The sequence below is a fragment of the Notechis scutatus genome, chromosome Z (genome assembly GCF_049901735.1).
Source record: "Notechis scutatus isolate UNSWTSFEM ecotype Mainland chromosome Z, rNotScu1.2, whole genome shotgun sequence".
Classification (NCBI taxonomy): domain Eukaryota; kingdom Metazoa; phylum Chordata; class Lepidosauria; order Squamata; family Elapidae; genus Notechis; species Notechis scutatus.
The window spans coordinates 122,572,577-122,600,003 of NC_142025.1; the positions used below are offsets into that span (position 1 = coordinate 122,572,577).

Here is a 27,427-nt window from a genome sequence, read left to right on the forward strand (position 1 = left end):
TTACGTATCTTGATATTAACACAGTGGAGAAAAGTCCAGAAATATTTCACGAGAAGAGATCTCCACTCCTCTACTCGTTGTAGAAGACCTTACACCACCAGACTTGAAATTCTAGACCTAGAAAACCTTGAATTATGCCGTCTTCGGTCCGATCTAAGTATAGTACATAAAATCATACATTGCAATGACTTACCTGTCAATGAATACTTCAGCTTCAATCATAACAACACAAGAGCACGCAATAGATACAAAGTCAAACTCAAACCCAAACTGCACCAAATTTGACGGCAGGAAATATGACTCCGGCAACAACAGAGCGGTCAATGTCTGGAATCCTCTACCTGACTCGGTGGTTTCCTCCCCAAACCCCAAAAACTTTAACCTTAGACTGTCTACTATGGACCTCACCCCTTTCGTAAGAGTTTGTAGGGGGCGTGCATAAGTGCACCAATGTGCCTACCTGTCCTATTGTTTCTTTTATATTTTATTGTTCTTATATGTATCCATTTCATGTATTCATAACCATGTTTATACTTATACCGTCCCTGTCCTATTGTTTCTTTTATTTATTTTTCTTATATGTATCCTCTATGTACCTTATATATATTTCTTCAATGTATTCCATGTATTCAGAACTATGTTTATACTTATACCGTCCCTGTCCTATTGTTTCTTTTTATTTTTATTTTTATATGTATCCTCTATGTACCTTATATATATTTCATAGATGTATTTCATGTATTCATATCCATGTTTATACTTATACCGTCCTTGTCCTATTGTTTCTTTTATTTATTTTTCTTATATGTATCCTCTATGTATCTTATATATATTTCTTCAATGTATTTCATGTATTCATAACTATGTTTATACTGATACCGTCCCTGTCCTATTGTTTCTTTTTATTTTTATTTTTTATATGTATCCTCTATGTATCTTATATATATTTCTTCAATGTATTTCATGTATTCATAACCATGTTTATACTGATACCGTCCCTGTCCTATTGTTTCTTTTATTTTTATTTTTTATATGTATCCTCTATGTATCTTATATATATTTCTTCAATGTATTTCATGTATTCATAACCATGTTTATACTTATACCGTCCCTGTCCTATTGTTTCTTTTATTTTTATTTTTCTTATATGTATCCTCTATGTATCTTATATATATTTTTAAAATGCATTTCATGTATTCAGAACTATGTTTATACTTATACCGTCCCTGTCCTATTGTTTCTTTTATTTATTTTTCTTATATGTATCCTATATGTATCTTATATATATTTTTAAAATGCATTTCATGTATTCAGAACTATGTTTATACTTATACCGTCCCTGTCCTATTGTTTCTTTTATTTATTTTTGTTATATGTATCCTCTATGTATCTTATATATATTTCTTAGATGTATTTCATGTGTTCATAACCATGTTTATACTTATAACGTCCCTGTCCTATTATTTCTTTTATTTTTCTTATATATATCCATGTATTCATAACTATGTTTATACTTATAACGTCCCTGTCCTATTATTTCTTTTATTTTTCTTATATATATCCATGTATTCATAACTATGTTTATACTTATAACGTCCCTGTCCTATTATTTCTTTTTATTTTTCTTATATGTATCCATGTATTCATAACTATGTTTATACTTATAACGTCCCTGTCCTATTATTTCTTTTATTTTTCTTATATATATCCATGTATTCATTACTATGTTTATACTTATAACGTCCCTGTCCTATTATTTCTTTTATTTTTCTTATATATATCCATGTATTCATAACTATGTTTATACTTATACCGTCCCTGTCCTATTATTTCTTTTTATTTTTCTTATATGCATCCATGTATTCAGAACTATGTTTATACTTATACCGTCCCTGTCCTATTGTTTCTTTTTATTTTTCTTATATGTATCCATGTATTCATAACCATGTTTATACTTATACCGTCCCCGTCCTATTGTTTCTTTTTATTTTTCTTATATGCATCCATGTGTTCATAACCATGTTTATCCTGTAAGCAATTGCCTTGTAAGCAATCGACAAAAATAAACAAATAAATACAAATTAAAAAAAATAAAAAGAGCGCTTCCTCCCCTCCGCCCCCGTTCCGAAGGCCCCGGAACTTGCCTGGGGGAGCCGCGTAGATCTTCAGCGCCGTGTCGTTGGAGACGCCGTGGAGAGTGTAGAAGAACAAGAGGCTAAGGCACCCCCCCGAACTGAAGGTGGGGCTCTTCAGAAAGCCGCTCCCCGGAGTTGCCCCATCGAAAGAGTCCAGCAACATGAAGGAGCCAACTACAACGAGAGTCGAAAAGATCTGAATTGGGCTTCGGGACAAAAGAGCTTGTGTGTGTGTGTGTGTGTGTGTGTGCGTTGTGGTTCTCCGGCAACAGGTGTGGACGGCCGAGGTTCTCGGAGAGACGAGGGGAGCCCCGCGCGTGATGGAGGGACGGGGCCCAGAACTATCGGAGTGCGGGGCGCTGCCGTCGGAGCTTGTGGAGGCCGGCAGCAATGAGGAGGACGCCCCCCGAGGAGCCTGTGCCCGTTAGAGCTGCTGGAAGGAAAGAGCAGCTGCGGCAGCCACAGGCGACCCGGGAGTAAGGCTGCAAAGGCATGGCCCTTTCCTTAAGGGATAAAAGTCAGCCTGAGAGACCGGAGTTCTTTGCAGGGAGCAACGAAGTTTTTGCCCTTCAAGCCTCGCGGAAGACTCGGGAGTTTTATTCCCGTAAGGGATAAAAGCCAGCCTGAGAGACCGGAGTTCTTTGCAGGAAGCAAAGACAAGTTCTTGCCCTTCAACCCTTGCGGAAGACTTACGAGTTTTATTCCCGTAAGGGATAAAAGCCAGCCTGAGAGACCGGAGTTCTTTGCAGGAAGCAACGAAGTTCTATGCCCTTCAAGCCTTGTGGAAGACTCGGGAGTTTTATTCCATAAGGGATAAAAGCCAGCCTGAGAGACCGGAGTTCTTTGCAGGAAGCAAAGACGTTCTATGCCCTTCAAGCCTTGTGGAAGACTCGGGAGTTTTATCCCGTGAGGGATAAAAGCCAGCCTGAGAGACCGGAGTTCTTTGCAGGAAGCAACCTTATGGGATCAAACTCCCGAGTCTTCCACAAGGCTTGAAGGGCATAGAACGTCTTTGCTTCCTGCAAAGAACTCCGGTCTCTCAGGCTGACTTTATCCCTTATGGGATAAAACTCCGAGTCTTCCACAAGGCTTGAAGGGCAAGAATTTTCTTTGCTTCCTGCAAAGAACTCCGGTCTCTCAGGCTGGCTTTTATCCCTTACGGGATAAAACTCCCAAGTCTTCCACAAGGCTTGAAGGGCAGGGACTTCCTTGCTTCCTGCAAAAACCCCGGTCTCTCAGGCTGACTTTTATCCCTTATGGGATAAAACTCCCGAGTCTTCCACAAGGCTTGAAGGGCATAGAACGTCTTTGCTTCCTGCAAAGAACTCCGGTCTCTCAGGCTGGCATTTATCCCTTAACGGAGGGGCCATTACTTTGCAGCCTCACTCCCGAGTCGTCCATGCTCCTTGCAGCTGTTCTTTCCTTCGAGCAGCCCGCCTGGGCACGGGCTCCTTGGGGGCGTCATCCTCATTGCTGCCGGCCACCACAAGCTCCGGAGGCAGCACCCCACTCTCCGATAGTTCTGGCCCCGTCCCTCCATCACACGCGGGGCCCCTCGTCTCTCCGAGACCTCGGCCGTCGGCGCCCTGCTGCCGGCGAACCACAGCAACAATCCCACCGCAGAATTCCACCCCAAAGAAACCGCCGCTTGCGGTTTAGTGGAAAGCACCTTAGCACTAACCCCGCTCCAACCGGTAGTACGGTCTTGCCCGGCACATCCTACTCACATCCAGGCCTGGAGAAGTCATCCGACGGTCCCACGCCAGGCATGTCTGTGGGGCCAACCCACTGACTCCACATGACATCTCCCTCTGCCGGGTTGCTCCATCCGCAGAGGTCATCGGGGGTATCGAAGTCGCATTTGGTCTTACAAGCTGTAGGAGCGGGATGGGGGCGGGGGAGAAAAGAATGAGACCCCTTGTACAGCAAAACCCTCCTTCTCCAGGGCGGTGTTCCTCAACCTTTAAGAGGGGTGGAGTTCACCTCCCAGAATCCCCCTGGCCAGAATTCTACCGCTTTAGAGTGAAAAGATGGCAGAGGAAGGGATTGCAAGAGAGTAAGCAGGCCGCAAGTGGTATATATATATATATATTAGTGGTCGCCAACTGGTGGGACAAGTTTCGCAAAGACTCATTTCTGGTGGAGTTTGGGGGGGGAGACAAAAAAAAAGACTTCTGCAGCGTCTGCTGCTTTCCTTGCAAGCAGCCAAAAGTCTCTCCTCTCCTCTCTCTCTCTGTCTGTCTGTCTCTCTCTCTCTCTCTTTATCTCTCTCTCTGTGTCTCTCTCTTTCTCTCTCTTTTTTCTCTCTCTTTCTCTTTCTCTCTCTTTCTCTCTCTCTCTCTTTCTCTCTCTCTCTTTCTTTCTCTCTCTCTCTCTCTCTCCCTGAGAACGGAGCTGGAGATGGTATCCTGCGACCCCAAATAAAGAACGCTCGATCGGTAGGAAAAAAAAACGGGGTGGGGGGATTTTCCCGCAGACTTTTTGGGGGCGGGGCGGGAGGGTGTGTGATTTCCTCAGGGTCTCCGCTCTGCGGGATTCAAAGCGATGAGTTTGGGGGTCCCTTGAGGTCCAAAAGGTTGGCGACCCCGACCCATATATATATATATATATATATATATATATATATATATATATATATATATATATATATATATATATATATATATATATATATCTCCAGAGGTGGGATTCAAATAATTTCACAACCAATTCTCTGCCCTAAGGACCGGCTGGATGGCCGTGGGGTGTGGGGGGTCCCATTTTGGAGCTAGTGGGCCTCCCTGTTTGGGGAGCCAAAACGGGGTGCTTGAAGGGGTGGGCTGGGGAGAGGAGGGGGCCCAGCCCGCCATTGAACAACCGGTTCGGCCGAAGGGGGTGCGAACCGGTTTGAAAGCCACCGCCGCGCATATCCCAAAAGGGATGCCTTAGCGCCAGAAGGATGCTGGGAGTTTGAAGTCGGGCCCGTCTTAAAAGGACGCCAATTTTCGGGGAAACAGGAAGCGACAAAGGGGGCGTGGTGGAAGATGGCTTACGTGAACAAGGCCCCATCTGAAGGAAGATGGAGTCCAGAGCCACCGCAATGTCTCCTGTGCTGACCTCCTTGCCTCTGAAAACAACCTGGACAGACAGACAGATCAGGATTTAGTTCCCGCTCACCAAATAGGGCAGTTACACTCACCCCCCGAGGGTTAAACCACGATCGTTGGCTCTCCGGAGGTTGCGGAGGAGTCTGGGGAAGGGCGGAGGAGGACCCAGACCCATCCCTTCTTCCATCCTAGGGCGCGCAGGGGAGGAGAGGAGAAAGGAGAAACGTGAAGGGCGCGGTCTACGGGGAGAAAAGGGCCTCGATCCCCTTTCACGGGCTGCAGCTGTGACAACGGAATAAGAGGACGGACGTGCGTACGGGCGAGCGCTGGAAACAAAGCGTGGAAATATCTCTAATTTATGGCTCCTCTCTGAGTTTGGCCTCCTTCCCGGCGTGTGTTGTGTTACCTGTGGACGTCCTCCCGCCCTTATCTTGCCTGCTTTGTGTTGCTTATTTTACTCTTTATCATTTTTACTTTAAACGGCATTTCCTCCTTCTTGTAACTGTTTGTGGGGGAGTTTTTTTTTGTCTCCAGTCAAGGATATTTGGAGCTTGGAAGCAAAGTATAAGAATAAAAGGGGCGCCCCCTGTTTTTTGTGTGTGTGTGTGTGACTGTGTTTATTTTGTATCCCACCCTGGGTCGTCACACCAACTGTGAGATCTAGCCAAGATCGGCTGGACTAGAACAGTGATCCCCAACCTTTTTTATGCCGCGGCCCGGTACCGGCATCAGCTGGGCGCCGCCATCTTTTTTTGATGAAAAAGTGCGTCCGGTGAGCTTTCTACCCGGAAAAGCTCACCGGAACCGCTGGCGCCGCCATCTTTTTGATGAAAGCGTGCTTCCGGTGAGCTTTCTACCGGAAAAGCTCACCGGAAGCGCTGGCGCCACCATCTTTTTGATGAAAAAGTGCTTCCGGTGAGCTTTCTTCCGGAAAAGCTCACCGGAAGCGCTGGCGCCGCCATCTTTTTTGATGAAAAAGTGCTTCCGGTGAGCTTTCTACCCGGAAAAGCTCACGGGCGCTGGCGCCGCCATCTTTTTGATGAAAAAGTGCTTCCGGTGAGCTTTCTACCGGAAAAGCTCACGGAAGCACTTTTTCATCAAAAGATGGCGGCGCCCAGCAACCAGTGGCCCGGTAGGACTTGTTCCGCGGACTGGTACCGGTCCGCGGACCGGTGGTTGGGGACCCCTGGATTAGAAGACCTTCCAAAGTCCCTTCCAAAATCTGACTTACTTACCAGATCGAAGAGTTGGAAGGACGTTGTCGGTCGGTGGAGGCTAACCTTTTGGAGCTCCTGTGCCAAAAATGGGGCGTGCGTTGAACGCTTGGGCTCGTGTGCCGGCACCCAGAAGGCGATGCACGTGCCCCCCACCCCCTATACATTCACGCGCAATTCCCCACCTACCGCCCCCTTACCTGCACGGCACCTCACAGCGGATTTTTGGCTGGTTTGAGGCCTTTTTCAGCCTCCGAAAGGCTTCTGCAGGCTTCTGCGGGCTTTGCAGGCTGAAAACTAGGCCCGTTTCGCCACTTCCGGTATTTCCGGAAAAACAGGAAGTGACGAAACGGGCCTCGTTTCAGCCTGCAAAGCCCGCAGAAGCCTGGGGGCCGAAAAAGGCCTCAAACCGGCCGGAAATCAACTGTGAGGCACACGCGTGTGCAGTGAGGTAAGTTTGCCTGCAGCTCGCGTGTCGGCACCCATGGCCGTGCGCGCCGCCCGCGGCACGGGTGCCATAGGTCCGCCAACAGCGTTGCAGGTCATCTAGTCCAACCCTTGGCGCAAGTAGGATCCGCTCTGCCGTTGTTGTGCTATATATTTGGGCTCGGAGGGTCGCTTCCCCTCCTGCGTACTCGCCGCGATTTACGTCGCCTTGTTTTTAAAGGCTAGTTTCGTGTTTGATTTTCACCGTTTTTAATGGTACCCCGCCGGGAGAATGGCTCGATGAAACGAGATAACACACCAGTATGAAGTAAAAGGAAGCGAAATATCGAATCAAATCAAACGTTGAAACGTCAAATCCAATCCAATCGAAGAACGCGATGTCAAAAGAAAAGAATCAGATGCCGAATAAAATAAAATGCTTGACGACCGTCACGATTCATGACTGCAATTGCCAGGGTTCCGGCGATCGCCCGAATTAAACCGTGAGGCTCGGGCCAAGCTTTGAAAGATTTATTAGGAGCAACAGGTCAGCGTGGACCTCAACGAACCCAACTCTGGCATACGTCATGCACGTGTCATAAATCGGATACTCCAACTGAGCCCCTTCACGGGCTGGGTGACCCTGTTTCCCTCCCCACCCTCCCTGCTGGGTGTGTCATAAATCAGATCCTCCAACGGAGGATTTTCGGGCGGCAGAAGATCCGGTAGCCTAGGCTACAGTCTTTGGTAAGATAAGTGTTGGAATGTACTTTCTGGTTTTAAAACCAGAAGTACGTTCCAACACCTATCTTACAAAAGATTGTTGTCAACAATCACATTCTCCAACGAAGGATTTTCGGGGGGTAGAAGATCCGGTCGCCTAGGCTACAGTCTTTGGTAAGATAAGTGTTGGAATGTACTTCTGGTTTTAAAACCAGAAGTACGTTCCAACACCTATCTTACAAAAGATTGTTGTCAACAATCACATTCTCCAACGGAGGATTTTCGGGGGTAGAAGATCCGGTAGCCTAGGCTACAGCCTTTGGTAAGATAAGTGTTGGAATGTACTTCTGGTTTTAAAACCAGAAGTGCGTTCAACACCTATCTTACTGAAAGATTGTTGTCAACAATCACATTCTCCAACGGAGGATTTTCGGGGGTAGAAGATCCGGTAGCCTAGGCTACTGTCTTTGGTAAGATAAGTGTTGGAATGTACTTTCTGGTTTTAAAACCAGAAGTACGTTCCAACACCTATCTTACTGAAAGATTGTTGTCAACAATCACATTCTCCAACGGAGGATTTTCGGGAGCAGAAGATCCGGTCGCCTAGGCTACAGTCTTTTGTAAGATAAGTGTTGGAATGTACAAACCAGAAGTACATTCCAACACCTATCTTACAAAAGGTTGTAGCCTAGGCTACCGGATCTTCCGCCGCCGAAAATCGAATTTCCCACAAACACACACACACCCCTTGTTTGTGGCACCTCGAAAACAGGCACAGGAACGCTTTACGAGTCGACAGCTCGGTTACGGTCATAGGTTGAGGACTCCTTGCCCCGCCCCTCCCCCCCACCGCCACTTGCCTTGAAGGGTCGCGGAGTCCGGGCAGGAACGGTGATGGCCCCGCTCAGCCAGGAGGTGCTCTGTGCTCCTTCCCGGCTCCACAAGGAGGTGACGTTGCCCGAAGCGTCCCGGATCTCGACCCTCAGCTGGCTCTCGCGGCTGACGCTGTACAGGTAATAGAGGAATCGCACGCAGATCTCCGCCCCGGCCAGGTACACCTCGGGGCTTTCTAGTTGTGCGAACCCGCCTGGAGCTGGATGGATGTAATTGTCTCCTGGAAAGAGAGGAGCCACGGGCCTTTTAGGGCAGGGGGGTCCCCAACCTTTCGGACCTCCGGGACCGCCCGACTCATCGTTTTAAATCCCACTAACCGGTTCTTTTGGGCGTGGCCCAATTTTTTGGGTGTGGCTCGGTGGTCATGTGACGGGCTGGGCATGGCTTGTATGTCAATATTATAAATATGGATAGAAATATTGAATTTTTTATTTAAAAAAACGAGGCAAAGCAGGCAGGCAGATGGAGTCGCTCACAGAACCATTCAGAGATCTATCTATCTGCCATCGGCTACCTGAGTCGGTCACATAAAATGTGCTTGCAAGCCAACTCACAACATTATCTCACAACACACCATGGGTGTAAATATTGATATATATATTTATTTAAAAAAGAGTAACTTTCCCCCAAAAGCAGGCAGGCAGATGGAGTTGCTCACAGAACCATTCAGAGATCTATCTATCCGCCATCGGCTACCCGAGTCTGTCACATACAATTTGCTTGCCGTGAGTCTGCACGGAATAATAGAAGCTTCCATCCTAAGGGAGGTTCAGCTCTGCTTAAAAGCACAGCTGAAGATCTAAAGACTACCTAGAAAGAATCATTCCGTGATCTATCTATCCGCCATCGGCTACCCGAGTCTGTCACATACAATTTGCTTGCCGTGAGTCTGCACGGAATAATAGAAGCTTCCATCCTAAGGGAGGTTCGGCTCTGCTTAAAAGCAGAGCCGAAGATCTAAAGACTACCTAGAAAGAATCATTCAGTGATCTATCTATCTGCCATCGGCTACCCGAGTCTGTCACATAAAATTTGCTTGCCGTGAGTCTGCACGGAATAATACCGCCTTCAGTCCTAAGGGAGGTTCGGCTCGGCTCAAAAGCAGAGCCCGAAGATCTAAAGACGAGCTAGAAAGCAAAAGAAATCCAACCGTTTTCCTGCTTCCGAGCTCATTCTAAATCTCCCGGCGCAGCAGGAACGGAGGATGGTCGGAAAAATGAAAAATAGAAATTTAGCGGGCAAGGTTTGCCGGGTTAAAGGAGGGAGTGGGCGGGGAGGGTTCCCGCGAGCCATGCGGGCGGTGCAGCCTTGTGTTTCCGCGCAACCTGGGATTAATTGCTTTTGGGGGGGGTGAGATTTCTCAGCGGCCCACCAAAATTTTCTCACGCACCGCCGGTGGGCCGTGGCCCGCCGGTTGCCGACCGCTGTTTTCGGGGCCCGGGGAGCAGAGGGGCCAGGCGGACAGGGGGCCATGCTACGCCAGCTGCACCCCGAAGGGTGGGTCTTGGCTTGCTGACTTGGGAGCTCTCGCCCAGGAGGGAGGGGTGTCCTCCCTATCTGGTTGCTCCCGGTGGCGGGGAAGCTCGGCCGGGAGAGGGAAGGGCCCCAGGCCAAGGGGGGAGCAGGGAGACATCCTGGCATGGCGGCTGCCACCCCCGAGGGCCGCCTGTCTGTCTCGGGGTCCTCTCGAGGGGGGGGTCAGGGCTGAGAAGGGCTCAACGGAGCTTCCCCGGAAAAGACCGGAGCCACCGCGAAATTCTTACTCCGCGCGATGTCTCCTTCGGGCGGTCCGGGGCTCCCGCCGGGTTTCTGCCCAGCGCTGCGATCCACAGGCTGCCGTGGCTCTCGGTGGGCTGGGTCCAGTCGCAGAAGGGACGGTCGTCATTGTCGAAGTCGCAGGAGTCTAAGGGGAAGCAAAGGGTCAGACGCCCGTCCAGCCAACCATGCGCGGCCCCCGCCCTCCCGAGGTGCAAAGAGACGCTGGGTTTGCCAGCGCCTGGCTTGGCACCGCATGGCCCCTCCCTGCTTTGGGAGGAAGGAAGGAAGGAAAGGAAGGAAGGAAGGAAGGAAGGAAGGAAGGAAGGAAGGAAGGAAGGAAGGAAGGAAGGAAGGAGAAGGAAGAAAGGAGAGAAAAGGAAGGAAGGGATGGAAAGAGAGAAGGAAGGAAGGAAAAGGAAGAAAAGAAGGGAGGGATGGGAAGAAAGGGAGGGAGAAGGAAGGAAGGAAAGAAAGAAGGAAGGAAGGAAAAGGAAGGAAAAGGAAGAAAGGAGAGAAAAGGAAGGAAGGGATGGAAAGAGAGAAGGAAGGAAGGAAAATGAAGAAAAAGAAGGAAGGGATGGGAAGAAAGGGAGAGAGAAGGAAGGAAAGAAGGAAGGAAGGAAAAGCAAGGAAGGAAAAGGAAGAAAAGAAGGAAGGGATGGGAAGAAAGGGAGAGGGAAGGAAGGAAGGAAGGAAAGAAGGAAGGAAGGAAGGAAAAGGAAGAAAGGAGAGAGAAGGAAGGAAAGAAGGAAGGAAGGAAAAGGAAGGAGAGAAAAGGAAGGAAGAGATGGAAAGAAAAGGAGAGAGGAAGGAAGGAGAAAAAAGGAAGGGATGGAAAGAAAGGGAAAGGGAAGGAAGGAGAGAAAAGGAAGGGATGGAAAGAAAAGGAAGGAAAAGGAAAGAAAAGGAAGGGATGGAAAGAAAAGGAAGGAAGGAAGGAAAGAAAAGGGCTGGAAAGAAAGGGGGAGAGAAGGGAGGAAGGAGAGAAAAGGAAGGAAGGGATGGAAAGAAATGGAGAGGGAAGGAAGGAAGGAAGGAAAGAAGGAAGGAAGAAAAAGGAAGGAAGGGTTGGAAAGAGAGAGAAGGAAGGAAGGAAAAGGAAGGAAGGAAGGAAAATGGAGAAAGAGAAGGAAGGAAGGAAGGAAGGAAAGAAGGAAGGAAGGAAAAGGAAGGAAAAGGAAGAAAGGAGAGAGAAGGAAGGAAAGAAGGAAAGAAGGAAGGAAGGAAAAGGAAGGAGAGAAAAGGAAGGAAGAGATGGAAAGAAAGGGAGAGAGGAAGGAAGGAGAAAAAAGGAAGGGATGGAAAGAAAGGGAGAGGGAAGGAAGGAGAGAAAGGAAGGGATGGAAAGAAAAGGAAGGAAAAGGAAAGAAAAGGAAGGGATGGAAAGAAAAGGAAGGAAGGAAGGAAAGAAAGGGATGGAAAGAAAGGGAGAGAGAAGGGAGGAAGGAGAGAAAAGGAAGGAAGGGATGGAAAGAAATGGAGAGGGAAGGAAGGAAGGAAGGAAAGAAGGAAGGAAGGAAAAAGGAAGGAAGGGGTGGAAAGAGAGAAGGAAGGAAGGAAAAGGAAGGAAGGAAAATGGAGAAAGAGAAGGAAGGAAGGAAGGAAAGAAGGAAGGAAGGAAAAGGAAGGAAAAGGAAGAAAGGAGAGAGACGGAAGGAAGGAAGGAAAGAAGGAAGGAAGGAAAAGGAAGGAGAGAAAAGGAAGGAAGAGATGGAAAGAAAGGGAGAGAGGAAGGAAGGAGAAAAAGGAAGGGATGGAAAGAAAGGGAGAGGGAAGGAAGGAGTGAAAAGGAAGGAAGGGATGGAAAGAAAAGGAGAGAAGAAAGAAAAGGAAGGAAGGAAGGAAGGAAAGAAAAAGAAGGGAGAGGGAAGGAAGGAAGGAAAAGGAAGGGATGGGGAAAAGGGACAGAAGGAAGGAAGGAAAAGGAAGGAAGGCGAGAAAAGGAAGGAAGGGATGGAAAGAAAGGGAGAGAAGAAGGGAAAGGAAGGAAGGAAGGAAAGAAAAAGAAGGAAGGAAGGAAAAGGAAGGAAGGAGAGAAAGGGATGGAAAGAAAGGAGAGAGAAGGAAGGAAGGAAGGAAGGAAGGAAGGAGGGAGGGAAATACACCCCTGAGCTAGAGATATTCTACTTTATGGGAAGGGAAATGCTACTCACAGGCTGCGCTCAGGATCTTCTCGGGGGTCTCCACATCTGGGACTGAGCGTATCCTGAAACGGCAGGCGAAAAGGAGGGGCAGCCAGGGAGGGTGGACTTCCTCACAGACACAACGGAGAGCACCCTGCCCCTCCCCACACACCCACTCCTTGCCCCACCCCTTTACGACCAGCCGGAGGGCCGACGCCCAGCCGACGCCCAGAGATGCCCCTCCCTCCCCGAGGAGCTCCCTCACTCTGCGCCCCACGCGAACGTCCGCCGCCGACGGAGAAAGGGCTCCCGGGGTTCGCCCGAAGAAAAACTTTGGGTGTCCCTACTACTCACCTGTTACGTATCTGTAAATAATGTCGTTGGGTGGACAATATATAAACTACAATATATATATATATATATATATATATATATATATATATATATATATATATATATATATATATATATACCACACACACACACACACACACACACACACACACACACACACATATATATATATATATATATATAATCTGTGTGTGTGTGTGTGTGTGTGTGTGTTTGTAGCTTTAAGGAAACATATTGTAATGTATTATGGTGTAGTTCTGGTTGGTTAATTATGCTACAAGTGGCCATAAAAGGGAGCTATAGATCATGGTTTAATTCTTTTCTCTTTTTCACTGATGATCTCTCGATACCGATACTGACTGACTACGGACCGACACTGACTAACTAACTCTGTTTATTTGGATATTCTGTTGATATCAAAGTTTATCTGTTGTATTATGGTTTGATATTTGTCTGCTGTAAAAGACTTGAAACCGGTGAAGAAGACAAGTTGCCACAAGAGGGAGCTATAGATCATGGTTTAATTCTCTTTCTCCTTTTCTCTTTTTCACTGATGATCTCTCTGGATACCGATACTGACTTTTCTCTTTTTCACGGATGATCTCTCTCGATACCGATACTGACTTTTCTCTTTTTCACTGATCTCTCTCGATACCGATACTGACTTTTCTCTTTTTCACTGATGATCTCTCTGGATACCGATACTGACTTTTCTCTTTTTCACGGATGATCTCTCTTGATACCGATACTGACTTTTCTCTTTTTCACTGATGATCTCTCTGGATACCGATACTGACTTTTCTCTTTTTCACTGATGATCTCTCTGGATACCGATACTGACTTTTCTCTTTTTCACTGATGATCTCTCTCGATACCGATTCTGACTTTTCTCTTTTTCACTGATGATCTCTCTCGATACCGATACTGACTGACTACGGACCGACACTGACTAACTAACTCTGTTTATTTGGATATTCTGTTGATATCAAAGTTTATCTGTTGTATTATGGTTTGATATTTGTCTGCTGTAAAAGACTTGAAACCGGTGAAGAAGACAAGTTGCCACAAGAGGGAGCTATAGATCATGGTTTAATTCTCTTTCTCTTTTTCTCTTTTTCACTGATGATCTCTCTGGATACCGATAATGACTTTTCTCTTTTTCACGGATGATCTCTCTCGATACCGATACTGACTTTTCTCTTTTTCACTGACGATCTCTCTCGATACCGATACTGACTTTTCTCTTTTTCACTGATGATCTCTCTGGATACCGATACTGACTTTTCTCTTTTTCACTGATGATCTCTCTTGATACCGATACTGACTTTTCTCTTTTTCACTGATGATCTCTCTGGATACCGATACTGACTTTTCTCTTTTTCACTGATGATCTCTCTGGATACCGATACTGACTTTTCTCTTTATCACTGATGATCTCTCTTGATACCGATACTGACTTTTCTCTTTTCACTGATGATCTCTCTGGATACCGATTCTGACTTTTCTCTTTTTCACTGATGATCTCTCTCGATACCGATTCTGACTTTTCTCTTTTTCACTGATGATATCTCTGGATACCGATACTGACTTTTCTCTTTTTCACTGATGATCTCTCTCGATACCGATTCTGACTTTTCTCTTTTTCACTGATGATCTCTCTCGATACCGATACTGACTTTTCTCTTTTTCACTGATGATCTCTCTGGATACCGATTCTGACTTTTCTCTTTTCACTGATGATCTCTCTCGATACCGATTCTGACTTTTCTCTTTTTCACTGATGATATCTCTCGATACCGATACTGACTTTTCTCTTTTTCACTGATGATCTCTCTGGATACCGATACTGACTTTTCTCTTTTCACTGATGATCTCTCTGGATACCGATACTGACTTTTCTCTTTATCACTGATGATCTCTCTTGATACCGATACTGACTTTTCTCTTTTTCACTGATGATCTCTCTGGATACCGATTCTGACTTTTCTCTTTTTCACTGATGATCTCTCTCGATACCGATTCTGACTTTTCTCTTTTTCACTGATGATATCTCTCGATACCGATACTGACTTTTCTCTTTTTCACTGATGATCTCTCTCGATACCGATTCTGACTTTTCTCTTTTTCACTGATGATCTCTCTCGATACCGATACTGACTTTTCTCTTTTTCACTGATGATCTCTCTGGATACCGATACTGACTTTTCTCTTTTTCACTGATGATCTCTCTCGATACCGATACTGACTTTTCTCTTTTTCACTGATCTCTCTCGATACCGATACTGACTTTTCTCTTTTTCACTGATGATCTCTCTGGATACCGATACTGACTTTTCTCTTTTTCACTGATGATCTCTCTCGATACCGATTCTGACTTTTCTCTTTTTCACTGATGATCTCTCTCGATACCGATACTGACTTTTCTCTTTTTCACTGCCGATCTCTCTTGATACCGATACTGACTTTTCTCTTTTTCACGGATGATCTCTCTTGATACCGATACTGACTTTTCTCTTTTTCACTGATGATCTCTCTCGATACCGATACTGACTTTTCTCTTTTCACTGATCTCTCTCGATACCGATACTGACTTTTCTCTTTTTCACTGATGATCTCTCTGGATACCGATACTGACTTTTCTCTTTTTCACTGATCTCTCTCGATACCGATACTGACTTTTCTCTTTTTCACTGATCTCTCTCGATACCGATACTGACTTTTCTCTTTTCACTGATGATCTCTCTCGATACCGATACTGACTTTTCTCTTTTCACTGCCGATCTCTCTTGATACCGATACTGACTTTTCTCTTTTTCACGGATGATCTCTCTTGATACCGATACTGACTTTTCTCTTTTTCACTGATGATCTCTCTCGATACCGATACTGACTTTTCTCTTTTTCACTGATCTCTCTCGATACCGATACTGACTTTTCTCTTTTTCACTGATGATCTCTCTGGATACCGATACTGACTTTTCTCTTTTTCACTGATCTCTCTCGATACCGATTCTGACTTTTCTCTTTTTCACTGATGATCTCTCTCGATACCGATTCTGACTTTTCTCTTTTTCACTGATGATATCTCTCGATACCGATACTGACTTTTCTCTTTTTCACTGATCTCTCTCGATACCGATTCTGACTTTTCTCTTTTTCACTGATGATCTCTCTCGATACCGATACTGACTTTTCTCTTTTTCACTGATGATCTCTCTGGATACCGATACTGACTTTTCTCTTTTTCACTGATGATCTCTCTCGATACCGATACTGACTTTTCTCTTTTTCACTGATCTCTCTCGATACCGATACTGACTTTTCTCTTTTTCACTGATGATCTCTCTGGATACCGATACTGACTTTTCTCTTTTTCACTGATGATCTCTCTCGATACCGATTCTGACTTTTCTCTTTTTCACTGATGATCTCTCTCGATACCGATACTGACTTTTCTCTTTTTCACTGCCGATCTCTCTTGATACCGATACTGACTTTTCTCTTTTTCACGGATGATCTCTCTTGATACCGATACTGACTTTTCTCTTTTTCACGGATGATCTCTCTCGATACCGATACTGACTTTTCTCTTTTTCACGGATGATCTCTCTCGATACCGATACTGACTTTTCTCTTTTTCACGGATGATCTCTCTCGATACCGATACTGACTTTTCTCTTTTTCACGGATGATCTCTCTCGATACCGATACTGACTTTTCTCTTTTTCACTGATGATCTCTCTCGATACCGATACTGACTTTTCTCTTTTTCACTGATGATCTCTCTCGATACCGATACTGACTGACTACGGACCGACACTGACTAACTAACTCTGTTTATTTGGATATTCTGTTGATATCAAAGTTTATCTGTTGTATTATGGTTTGATATTTGTCTGCTGTAAAAGACTTGAAACCGGTTAAGAAGACAAGTGGCCACAAGAGGGAGCTATAGATCATGGTTTAATTCTCTTTCTCTTTTTCTCTTTTTCACTGATGATCTCTCTGGATACCGATACTGACTTTTCTCTTTTTCACTGATGATCTCTCTCGATACCGATACTGACTGACTACGGACCGACACTGACTAACTAACCCTGTTTATTTTGATATTCTGTTGATAGCGAAGGTTATCTGTTGTATGATGGTTTGATATTTGTCTGCTGTAAAAGACTTGAAAACCGGTAAGAAGACTTGATAACGGGATATTTCTGGACTGTTAAAAACGTGTATGACATGGACTGTGCTATTTCTTCAAGCAAACATTGAGACAACTTGGTCAACTCTGTGACTGTATATTTATTTCTTCATAACTGTTCTCATAACTGGGCATATCCTTTTTATAGAAGGGTTACTCTGCACATATCCTAACACCCCGACCCCCACCCCCCGGTTGCACCCCCTATCAATCTATCTATCAATCAATCTATCTATCTATGCCTCTATCTCTCTCTATCTCTCTCTCTCTCTATCTATCTATCTATCTATCTATCTATCTATCTATCTATCTATCCATCCTCTATCTAACATCTATCATTCTATAATTATCTATCTATCTATCTATCTATCTATCTATCTATCTATCATCTATCATCTATCTATCTATCTATTTATCTATCTATCTATATCTTTCTATCAATCATCTATCATGTATCTCTATCAATCATTACAGTATCTATCTAATCTATCTGTCATCTATCTTTCTATAGTTTATCTATCTATCATCTATCTATCTATCTATCTATCTATCTATCTATCATCTATCATGTATCTCTATCAATCATTACAGTATCTATCTATCTAATCTATCTTATCATCTATCTTTCTATAGTTTATCTATCTATCTATCTATCTATCTATCTATCTATCTATCTATCTATCTATCTATCTATCTATCTCTATCTATCTATCTCTATCTATCTATCATCTATCTATCTATCTATCTATCTATCTATCTATCTCTATCAATCATTTACAGTATCTATCTATCTAATCTATCTATCATCTATCTATCTATCTATCTATCTATCTATCGATCATCTATCTATCTATCTATCTATCTATCTATCTATCTATCGATCATCTATCTCTATCAATCATTTACAGTATCTATCTATCTAATCTATCTATCATCTATCTTTCTATAGTTTATCTATCTATCTATCTATCTATCTATCTATCTATCTATCTATCTATCTATCTATCTATCTGCATCTATCTATCTATCTATCTATCTCTATCTATCTCTATCTATCTATCATCTATCTATCTATCTATCTATCTATCTATCTATCTATCTATCTATCTATCTATCGATCATCTATCTCTATCAATCATTTACAGTATCTATCTATCTAATCTATCTATCATCTATCTTTCTATAGTTTATCTATCTATCTATCTATCTATCTATCTATCTATCTATCTATCTATCTATCTATCATCTATCTCTATCAATCATTTACAGTATCTATCTAATCTATCTTATCCTCTATCTCAAGGGCCTTCAAACTTGGCAAGTTTAAGACTTGTGGACTTCAACTCCCAGAATCCCTGAGCTAACCTGGACTGGAGGAGGAGGGATTCTGGGAGTTGAAGTCCACAAGCTTTTTAAGACACCCCCCCCCTCCCCACTGTCCTATGAAGTCCACCGGGAGCATCATCCCTTGTGACTTTCAAGAAGAGACCGGGCTGCCATTGGTCAGAAAGGGTGTAAGGGTCTCCCGTTTGGGCATTGGGGGTTGGACTAGATGACCTACAAGTTCCCTTCCGACTCTGGTCTTCTATAGTCCATGGAACAGAAGTTGCCCCCTCAGAAGTTGTGGGAGCTTCATCCCTGGAGGCTTTGAAGAAGAGATTGGACTCCCATCTGTCCGAAATGATGTAGGTTCTCCCCCTTGGGCGGGGGGTTGGACTAGATGACCTACAAGTTCCCTTCCGACTCTGGTCTTCTATAGTCCATGGAACAGAAGTTGCCCCCTCAGAAGCTGTGGGAGCTTCATCCCTGGAGGCTTTGAAGAAGAGATTGGACTCCCATCTGTCCGAAATAATGTAGGTTCTCCCCCTTGGGTGGGGGGTTGGACTAGATGACCTACAAGTTCCCTTCCGACTCTGGTCTTCTATATTCAATAGAACAGAAGTTGCCCTCAGAAGCTGTGGGAGCTTCATCCCTGGAGGCTTTGAAGAAGAGATTGGACTCCCATCTGTCCGAAATAATGTAGGGTCTCCCCCTTGGGCGGGGGGGGTTGGACTAGATGACCTACAAGTTCCCTTCCGACTCTGGTCTTCTATAGTCCATGGAACAGAAGTTGCCCTCAGAAGCTGTGGGAGCTTCATCCCTGGAGGCTTTGAAGAAGAGATTGCACTCCCATCTGTCCGAAATAATGTAGTGTCTCCCCCTTGGGCGGGGGGTTGGACTAGATGACCTACAAGTTCCCTTCCGACTCTGCTCTTCTATAGTCAATAGAACAGAAGTTGCCCTCAGAAGCTGTGGGAGCTTCCTCCCTGGAGGCTTTGAAGAAGAGATTGGACTCCCATCTGTCCGAAATAATGTAGGGTCTCCCCCTTGGGCGGGGGGTTGGACTAGATGACCTACAAGGTCCCTTCCGACTCTGCTCTTCTATAGTCCATGGAACAGAAGTTGCCCCCTCAGAAGCTGTGGGAGCTTCATCCCTGGAGGCTTTTTCAAGAAGAGATTGGACTCCCATCTGTCCGAAATAATGTAGTGTCTCCCCCTCGGGCGGGGGTTGGACTAGATGACCTACAGGTTCCCTTCCGACTCTGCTCTTCTATAGTCCATGGAACAGAAGTTGCCCCCTCAGAAGCTGTGGGAGCTTCATCCCTGGAGGCTTTTTCAAGAAGAGATTGGACTCCCATCTGTCCGAAATAATGTAGTGTCTCCCCTTGGGCGGGGGGTTGGACTAGATGACCTACAAGTTCCCTTCCGACTCTGGTCTTCTATAGTCCATGGAACAGAAGTTGCCCCCTCAGAAGCTGTGGGAGCTTCATCCCTGGAGGCTTTGAAGAAGAGATTGCACTCCCATCTGTCCGAAATAATGTAGGTTCTCCCCCTTGGGCGGGGGGTTGGACTAGATGACCTACAAGGTCCCTTCCGACTCTGCTCTTCTATAGTCCATGGAACAGAAGTTGCCCCCTCAGAAGCTGTGGGAGCTTCATCCCTGGAGGCTTTTTCAAGAAGAGATTGGACTCCCATCTGTCCGAAATAATGTAGTGTCTCCCCCTCGGGCGGGGGGTTGGACTAGATGACCTACAGGTTCCCTTCCGACTCTGCTCTTCTATAGTCAATAGAACAGAAGTTGCCCCCTCAGAAGTTGTGGGAGCTTCATCCCTGGAGGCTTTGAAGAAGAGATTGGACTCCCATCTGTCCGAAATAATGTAGGTTGTCCCCCTTGGGCGGGGGGTTGGACTAGATGACCTACAAGTTCCCTTCCGACTCTGCTCTTCTATAGTCCATGGAACAGAAGTTGCCCCCTCAGAAGCTGTGGGAGCTTCATCCCTGGAGGCTTTGAAGGAGAGCTTGGACTCCCATCTGTCCGAAATGATGTAGGTTCTCCCCCTTGGGCGAGGGGTTGGACTAGATGACCTACAAGTTCCCTTCCGACTCTGCTCTTCTATAGTCCATGGAACAGAAGTTTCCCCCTCAGAAGTTGTGGGAACTTCATCCCTGGAGGCTTTGAAGAAGCGATTGGACTCCCATCTGTCCGAAATGATGTAGGGTCTCCCCCTTGGGCGGGGGGTTGGACTAGATGACCTACAAGTTCCCTTCCGAGATCAGGGGGTCGCCAACCTTTCGGACCTCCGGGACGACCGAACTCATCATTTTAGATCCCAGGGACCACGAACCGGTTCTGTGGGGCGTGGCCTAATGGGTGGGCGTGGCTTGGTGGTCCTGTGACTGGCTGGGCGTGGCTTGTATGTCAATATTATAAATATGGATATAAAGATTGAATTTTTGATTTAAAAAAAAAAGATAAGCAACTTTGACCCAAAATGAGGCCAAGCAGGCAGGCAGATGGAGTTGCTCGCAGAATCACAGATTCCTTCAGAGATCTATCCATCTGCCATCGGCTACCTGAGTCTGTCACGTAACATTGGCTTGCAAACAAACTCACTAAATTTGCTGGCAAGTAAACTCACAAAATTAACTCACACCATGTCTGTAAATATTGAATTTTATATTTAAAAAAAGAGCAACTTTGACCCAAAATCCGGCCAAGCAGGCAGGCAGATGAAGTTGCTCACAGATTCATTCAGTGATCTATCTATCTGCCATCGGCTACCTGAGTCTGTCGCACAAAATTGGCTTGCAAGCAAACTCCCAAAATTAACTCACAACACACCATGTATATAAATATTGAATTTTTTTTTATGAAAAAAAGAGGAACTTTGACCCAAAATCAGGCCAAGCAGGCAGGCAGATGGAGTTGCTCACAGATTCATTCAGTGATCTATCTATCTGCCATCGGCTACCTGAGTCTGTCGCACAAAATTGGCTTGCAAGCAAACTCATAAAGTTGGCTAGCAAGCACACTCACAAAATGAACTCACAACACACCATGTGTGTAAATATTGAATTTTTTATTTAAAAAAATGAGGCCAAGCAGGCAGGCAGATTGAGTTGCTCACAGATTCATTCAGTGATCTATCTATCTGCCATCGGCTAGCTCAGTCTGTCACACAAAATTGGCTTGCAAGCAAACTCTCAAAATTAACTCACAACACACCATGTATGTAAATATTGAATTTTATATTTTAAAAAAAGAGCCATTTTTAGCCAAAATGAGGCAAAGCAGGCAGGCAGATGGAGTTGCTCACAGAATCATTCAGTGATCTGTCTCTCTGCCATCGGCTACCTCAGTCTGTCACATAAAATTGGCTTGCAAACAAACTCACTAAATTTGCTGGCAAGTAAACTCACAAAATTAACTCACACCATGTATGTAAAGATTGAATTTTTATATATATATATATATATATAAAAAGCCATTTTTAACCCCAAATCAGGCAAAGCAGGCGGATTGAGTTGCTCACAGATTCCTTCAGAGATCTATCTATCTGCCATCGGCTACCTGAGTCTGTCGCACGAAATTGGCTTGCAAACAAACTCATAAAGTTGGCTAGCAAGCGAACTCCCAAAATTAACTCGCAACACGCCGTGTACGTCAATATTGAATTTTTTTATTATTTAAAAAAAAGCCATTTTGAACCCCAAATCAGGCAAAGAAGGCAGATTGAGTTGCTCACAGAATCATTCAGAGATCTATCTATCTGCCATCGGCTAGCTCAGTCTGTCACATAAAATTGGCTTGCAAGCAAACTCCCAAAATTAACTCGCAACACACCACGTATGTCAATATTGAATTTTTTTTTATTAAAAAAAAGCCATTTTGAACCCCAAAATCAGGCAAAGCAGGCGGATTGAGTTGCTCACATAATCACAGATTCCTTCAGTGATCTATCTATCTGCCATCGGCTACCTGAGTCTGTCGCACGAAATTGGCTTGCAAGCAAACTCATAAAGTTGGCTAGCAAGCGAACTCCCAAAATTAACTCGCAACACACCGTGTACGTCAATATTGAATTTTTTTATTATTAAAAAAAAAGCCATTTTGAACCCCAAATCAGGCCAAGCAGGCGGATTGAGTTGATCACAGAATCATTCAGAGATCTATCTATCTGCCATCGGCTAGCTCAGTCTGTCACATAAAATTGGCTTGCAAGCAAACTCCCAAAATTAACTCGCAACACGCCGTGTACGTCAATATTGAATTTTTTTTTTATTAAAAAAAAGCCATTTTGAACCCCAAAATCAGGCAAAGCAGGCGGATTGAGTTGCTCGCAGAATCACAGATTCCTTCAGAGATCTATCTATCTGCCATCGGCTAGCTCAGTCTGTCACACGAAATTGCCTTTGCTAGACCAATCCTTGACTTCAGCTCCACTGTCCGGAATCCGCCCTGTATATCAGAACCTAAACACCACGGAGCAAGTCCAGACGTATTTTTACAAGGAGGCTACTACACTCCTCGGCTCGCAAGCGAATCCCCTACGGCGCCCGACTTTTGAGATTCTAGGCTTAGACGACCTCGAACTACCCCGACTAAGATTGGACTGAAACATAGCACCCCGAAACCATCCGTTACAACGCCTTTACTCGTGGATGAGTAGTTCAGCTGTAACCACAACAACACCAAGAGACAACGCAACGGATAGAAACGCAATCTAAACCGCTCCAAACTCGGTTTGCAGGAAGTACGGTTGGAGCAACCGCGTGGTCAATGCCTGGAACTCGCTTACCTGCCTCTGTTGTCACCTGCTCAAACCCCCCCTCCTCACTTCCTTTACTCTCAGAGTAACCCATTCCTAAGAGGTGTGTAAGGGGTGTGTGCATAAGCGCACCATCGTGCCTACCTGTCCTATGGTCCCCATTGATTCGTACCGGTTTCCTGTATTTTTACTCGTGTTTATACTTAAACCTAGTATCTGGTAAGCGGTGGAGACATCAAATCAATGAAATCAAATGAAAAAAGGAAGGAAGGAAGGAAAGAAGGGCGAAGGAGGGAAGGAAGGAGAAGAAAGAAGGGAGGGAGTGGGAGGAAGGAAGGAAGGAAGGAAGGAGAGTAAAGGAGGGAGGAGAGAAAGAAGGGAGGGAATGGGAGGAAGGAAGGAAGGAAGGAAGGAAGGAAGGAAGGAAGGAAGGAAGGAAGGAAAGGGGAAGGAAGAAGGAAGGAAGGAAGGAAGGAAGGAGGAAGGAAGGAAGGAAGGAAGGAGAGAAAAGGGAGGGAGTGGGAGGAAGGAAGGAAAGAAGGAAGGAAGGAAAGGGGAAGGAAGAAGGAAGGAAGGAAGGAAAGGGGAAGGAAGAAGGAAGGAAGGAAGGAAGGAAGGAAAGAAAGAAGGAAGGAGAGAAAAGAAGGGAGGGAAGGGGAGGAAGGAATGGGAAAGAAAGGAGAATAGGGAAGGGGAAGGAAGCAAGGAGGAAAAAGGGAGAGAGCAGGAGGAAGGAAGGAAGGAAGGAAGGAAGGAGAGAAAAGAAGAGAGAGAATGGGAGGAAGGAACGGGAAAGGAAGGAGAATAGGGAAGGGGAAGGAAGCAAGGAGGAAAAGGGAGAGAACAAGAGGAAGGAAGGAAGGAAGGAAGGAAGGAAGGAAGGAAGGAAGGAAGGAAGGAAGGAAGGAAGGAAGGAAGGAAAGAAAGAAGGAAGGAGAGAAAAGAAGGGAGGGAAGGGGAGGAAGGAACGGGAAAGGAAGGAGAATAGGGAAGGGGAAGGAAGGAAGCAAGGAGGAAAAAGGGAGAGCGCAGGAGGAAGGAAGGAAGGAAGGAGAGAAAAGAAGGGAGGAAGGAGAGAAAGAAAAGGGAGAGAATACCCTACTCCTAAGAGGTGTGTAAGGGGTGTGTGCATAAGGGCACCATCGTGCCTACCGTCCCTGTTCCTATTGTCCCCATGGATTCCTACCCCTTTCCTGTATTCTTACTCCTGTTTATTCTTATACTTATTATCTTTTTTTTTAAAAAAAATTATTGCTTTTTAAAAACAAACATCAACAAACATAAACAAACAAACATCAAGCCATCTTCCATAGGTGCACATACCGTGTGCCGGTTGGTTTACAAATGGTTTTGTGCTTCTATTTCCTAGTCTTCAATTACAATGACATGACATAGAATCTCATACTGTCAATCAAAAACTAAATACCTTAATATCATTACTGATCAATTGAAGATCATTGATTACAATGACATGACATAGAATCTCATACTGTCAATCAAAAACTAAATACCTTAATATCATTATTGATCAATTGAAGATCATGGATCTTCAATTACAATGACATGACATAGAATCTCATACTGTCAATCAAAAACTGGGTTTTAATATCATTATTGATCAATTGAAGATCATTGATCTTCAGTTACAATGACATGACATAGAATCTCATACTGTCAATCAAAAACTAAATACCTTAATATCATTATTGATCAATTGAAGATCAATGATCTTCAGTTACAATGACATGACATAGAATCTCATACTGTCAATCAAAAACTAAATACCTTAATATCATTATTGATCAATTGAAGATCATTGATCTTCAGTTAGAATGACATGACATAGAATCTCGTATTGTCAATCAAAAACTAAATACCTTAATATCATTATTGATCAATTGAAGATCAATGATCTTCAGTTACAATGACATGACATAGAATCTCGTATTGTCAATCAAAAACTAAATACCTTAGTATCATTATTGATCAATTGAAGATCCATGATCTTCAGTTACAATGACATGACATAGAATCTCGTATTGTCAATCAAAAACTAAATACCTTAGTATCATTATTGATCAATTGAAGATCCATGATCTTCAATTACAATGACATGACATATCATATTGTCAATCAAAAACTAAATACCTTAATATCATTATTGATCAATTGAAGATCATGGATCTTCAATTACAACGACATGACATAGAATCTCATATTGTCAATCAAAAACTAAATACCTTAGTATCACGATTAACCAATCGTTTGACTATACTTTTATTCATTCATGTTTTACAAGATCACCATCATTTACTTAATTTATTGTCTAACAGTTCATATTATCCTCCCAAATCTATCCTATTATATAGTTATAATATAGTTATAATATAGTAATAGATCAGTATAATATAGCTATTATATAGTTATAATAAGAAAGAAGTACATCCTTATATATTTATTATTTAGTTATAATAAGAAGTACATCTTTATATATTTATTATTTAGTTATAATAAGAAAGAAGTACATCTTTATATATTGATTATTTAGTTATAATAAGAAAGAAGTACATCTTTATATATTGATTATTTAGTTATAATAAGAAAGAAGTACATCTTTATATATTTATTATTTAGTTATAATAAGAAAGAAGTACATCTTTATATATTGATTATTTAGTTATAATAAGAAAGAAGTACATCTTTATAAATTTATTATTTAGTTATAATAAGAAAGAAGTACATCTTTATATATTTATTATTTAGTTAGAATAAGAAAGAAGTACATCTTTATATATTGATTATTTTCTAGAAACCGACCTATTTCATCCCTGTACTTCGTTATCTAACCATTGATAGAAAAGATCCCCAATTTTATAAAATTGTTTTATCCTCTTGTTCTCTCATTTCAAATGTCATTCTTATACCTATTATCTTGTAAGCGATGGACGAATCAAACAAATCGATCAAATCAAAAAGGAAGGAAGGAAGGAAGGAAGGAAGGAAGGAAGGAAGGAAGGAAGGAAGGAAGGAAGGAAGGAAGGAAGGAAGGAAGGAAGGAGAACAGGGAAGGGGAAGGAAGGGAGGAAGGGAGGAGAGTAAAGAAGGGAGGGAGGAGAGGAAAGAAGGGAGGGAGTGGGAGGAAGGAAGGAAGGAAGGAAGGAAGGAAGGAAGGAAGGAAGGAAGGAAGGACGGAAGGAAGGAAGGAAGGAAAGGAAGGAAGGAAGGAAGGAAGGAAGGAAGGAAGGAAGGACGGAAGGAAGGAAGGAAGGAAAGGAGGAGGAAGGAGAAAGAAGGAAGGGTATGGAAGGAAGGAAGGAAGGAAGGAAGGAAGGAAGGAAGGAAGGAAGGAAGGAAGGAAGGAGAGTAAAGAAGGGAGGGAGGAGAGAAAAGAAGGGAGGGAGTGGGAGGAAGGAAGGAAAGAAGGAAGGAAGGAAAGTAAAGAAGGGAATGAGGAGAGAAAAGAAGGGAGGGAGTGGGAGGAAGGAAGGAAAGAAGGAAGGAAGGAAGGAAGGAGAGTAAAGAAGGGAGGGAGGAGAGAAAAGAAGGGAGGGAGTGGGAGGAAGGAAGGAAAGAAGGAAGGAAGGAAGGAGAGAAAGAAGGGAGGGAGTGGGAGGAAGGAAGGAAAGAAGGAAGGAAGGAAGGAAGGAGGAGAAAAGAAGGGAGGGAGGAGAGAAAGAAGGGAGGAGTGGGAGGAAGGAAGGAAAGAAGGAAGGAAGGAAAGTAAAGAAGGGAATGAGGAGAGAAAAGAAGGGAGGGAGTGGGAGGAAGGAAGGAAAGGAAGGAAGGAAGGAAGGAAGGAAGGAAGGAAGGAAGGAAGGAAGGAAGGAAGGAAGGAAGGAAGGAAGGAGAGTAAAGAAGGGAGGGAGGAGAGAAAAGAAGGGAGGAGTGGGAAGAAGGAAGGAAGGAAGGAGAGTAAAGAAGGGAGGGCATGGGAGGAAGGAAGGAAAGAAGGAAGGAAGGGGGAAGGAAGGAGAAAAAGGAAGGGAGCAGGAGGAAGGAAGGAAGGAAGGAAGGAAGGAAAGGAAGGGAGGAAGGGAAGGAAGGAAGGAAGGAAGGGAAGGGAAGGGAAGGGAAGGGAAGGAAGGAAGAGAAGGAAGGAAGGAAGGAAGGAAGGAAGGAAGGAAGGGATTGCAGAGTTGCGCGGGGTCCGTTATTAGGAAATCCCTCCCTGAGTTTTCGGGTTTCGTTCTCTCCTGGATCGCTTTGCCCCCTCCACCACCACCGCCGTGGCTTGTACGGGGACGTTCTTTGCGGCGCCTGCTTGCAACCGGTGGAAGTTGTCTCCAGAAAGGGAAGCCAAAGCTCATCCAGGCCATCCCTGGAGTTGACCCGAGCGTGGATGCTCACCTGGTGGTTTTGGTGGCGAGGAGAACCTCCAGGGTCAGGAGCAGCAACACCGCCGCCAGGCCCGCCTTCTCGGAGCCCAT

General features: G+C 44.5%; 1 protein-coding gene across 1 annotated transcript; it reads right to left on the reverse strand.

The window, feature by feature from the left end:
• Window positions 1–27,427, reverse strand: ZAN (zonadhesin). Its single transcript, XM_087947236.1, has 9 exons — window positions 27,348–27,427; window positions 12,390–12,442; window positions 10,242–10,381; window positions 9,542–9,605; window positions 8,445–8,698; window positions 5,168–5,252; window positions 3,863–4,009; window positions 2,145–2,309; window positions 1–8 (listed from the first exon to the last, which is right to left on the reverse strand). Exons 1-9 carry the CDS (start codon window positions 27,425–27,427, stop codon window positions 1–3), a joined length of 996 nt encoding a protein of 331 aa, XP_087803362.1.

What these genes read in the sequence shown, in the direction of transcription:
- ZAN (XM_087947236.1), bottom strand. Translation starts at nt 27,427, where the DNA reads ATGGGCTCCGAGAAGGCGGGCCTGGCGGCGGTGTTGCTGCTCCTGACC. An exon ending in GAAGATCCTGAGCGCAGCCT is followed by an intron (nt 10,382 to 12,389) that starts GTGAGTAGCATT and finishes GCTTCCCCTTAG; the next exon opens with ACTCCTGCGACTTCGACAAT. An exon ending in CTCCCTTAGGACTGAAGGCG is followed by an intron (nt 8,699 to 9,541) that starts GTATTATTCCGT and finishes CTCTCTTTCCAG; the next exon opens with GAGACAATTACATCCATCCA.